Genomic DNA, 1,533 nt, shown 5'->3' on the forward strand with positions numbered 1-1,533 from the left:
CCACATGTGAACAGGAGGTTGACTATAGAAGAAGAAGTCACACAAAGTGGCTATTTCATTTTTGAGATAAAGCCTCTAGTATTGGAGTTACGAACAGTGTGACAACTTACCCCGCTCTCCCCTACTATTTAAGTTGAATTACATGACAGCTATTAACACAAATTGGTTTTTAGCAGGTGCAATTAAAAATTAATATTCGTTTAGCTTTTTAACCTTCATATATTTCATTTAAAGCATCCATCCGTTTACTATCAGTGTCTGTATATGTGCACATATAAGTTAGTACCACTACAGTATTACTATTGATTGTAAATCAGTATCACTGCGCTTCCGTGATGATGTGATTGTTGGCGTGCAATAACATGCCCATAAAAGGAGTGGTGAGCCGGAACCATTTAACACTGCGCGGGGGTGTGCACTCCACTTCATGATATGCGGGCGAATAATGATACGAATGAATGTTTAGCTATTACAATGCGAACAAAAGGAGTCAATTGTTCAATACACAGTTGAATCGTGTCTGCTTGACACACTAATCTGAAGCTTCTTGCATCAGTTGACCCGCCCTAATGAGTGGACGCGCCCGCGGAGCTCCATTCTGCTCTGAGTTCACTTCAGGCAAACTGCGCTTTCTGAAAATCAGCGTTGATTTCTAGATTTGGTGAAATGGGATAAACCGACAGGTCGTGTCGTCATGAGCGACCGAAAACCGACGCCTCACAGCGGACAGTACAAACCGAGAATGAGCGGAGGAGGCAGGTGAGAAAACGAATGAGGAAATAAAACACAAGTAATAAACCCTTGCCTTTCCACAAAGTCTACAAACACACATCAGATCCACACAGACACACGAGAAACTTAAAAACGGACTGAAAGTTTTAGAGTTGGACAGACTGAATAATGACTGGCGACTACATGAATGAACTCAAACTAAATAAATATGAAGTGACATGAGTGTAAATATGACACATACGCGCTTGTCTGATCTTGAATCATATGTGAATCAGCTTCTGATTTAATGTCTTCAAAAGAATGAACGATTACCGTCAAATGCATTATTAGCCTGCTGTTTTGTGTTTGTATGATCTTTTGTGTCTGTGTGTAATGAGTGTGTTGTAAGATCAATGTGAGTGTTTTAAATACTTTTAGGCCGGAGAGAAAACACATTGATTCATGTGAATCTACAGAAAACGGAAACAAAAACAAACGTGTAACATGTGCTGATATTGCAGGTGTGTGATGACCTTCATTGAGCTGATAATCACATTAATGTCTGAGGAGTGCTGTATGTCACACGTGTGTCTGTTTACACTGTAAGCCTCATCATCAGTGGGTTTCCCTGCTCTATGTTTTAGGCTATATCTGAGAGACAGTTATGTGAAGAAGCAGAACTGAGTCAAAATGAGAAAGAATGTGACATTTTGGGCTGGAAGGTCAAGTGGAATATAGTTGTTTATGCAAAGCTGCTACTTGAGCATTAATGCAGAGATCAGACAGTATGTGCATCAGTTTCAGGTGTGACTCATCAGAATT

The 1,533-nt window shown here is 40.1% G+C and overlaps 1 protein-coding gene across 1 annotated transcript in view; it reads left to right on the top strand.

The window, feature by feature from the left end:
• Window positions 1-694: 694 nt before the first annotated feature.
• Window positions 695-1,533, top strand: part of aff1 (AF4/FMR2 family, member 1) — a 10,272-nt gene continuing 9,433 nt past the window's right edge. Inside the window, exons 1-2 of the mRNA XM_073824077.1 lie at window positions 695-759; window positions 1,233-1,296. Coding sequence (XP_073680178.1) covers window positions 695-759; window positions 1,233-1,296 — 129 coding nt within the window. The remainder of the gene's footprint in view (window positions 760-1,232; window positions 1,297-1,533) is intronic.

Source organism: Garra rufa, chromosome 19, assembly GCF_049309525.1.
Source record: "Garra rufa chromosome 19, GarRuf1.0, whole genome shotgun sequence".
Classification (NCBI taxonomy): domain Eukaryota; kingdom Metazoa; phylum Chordata; class Actinopteri; order Cypriniformes; family Cyprinidae; genus Garra; species Garra rufa.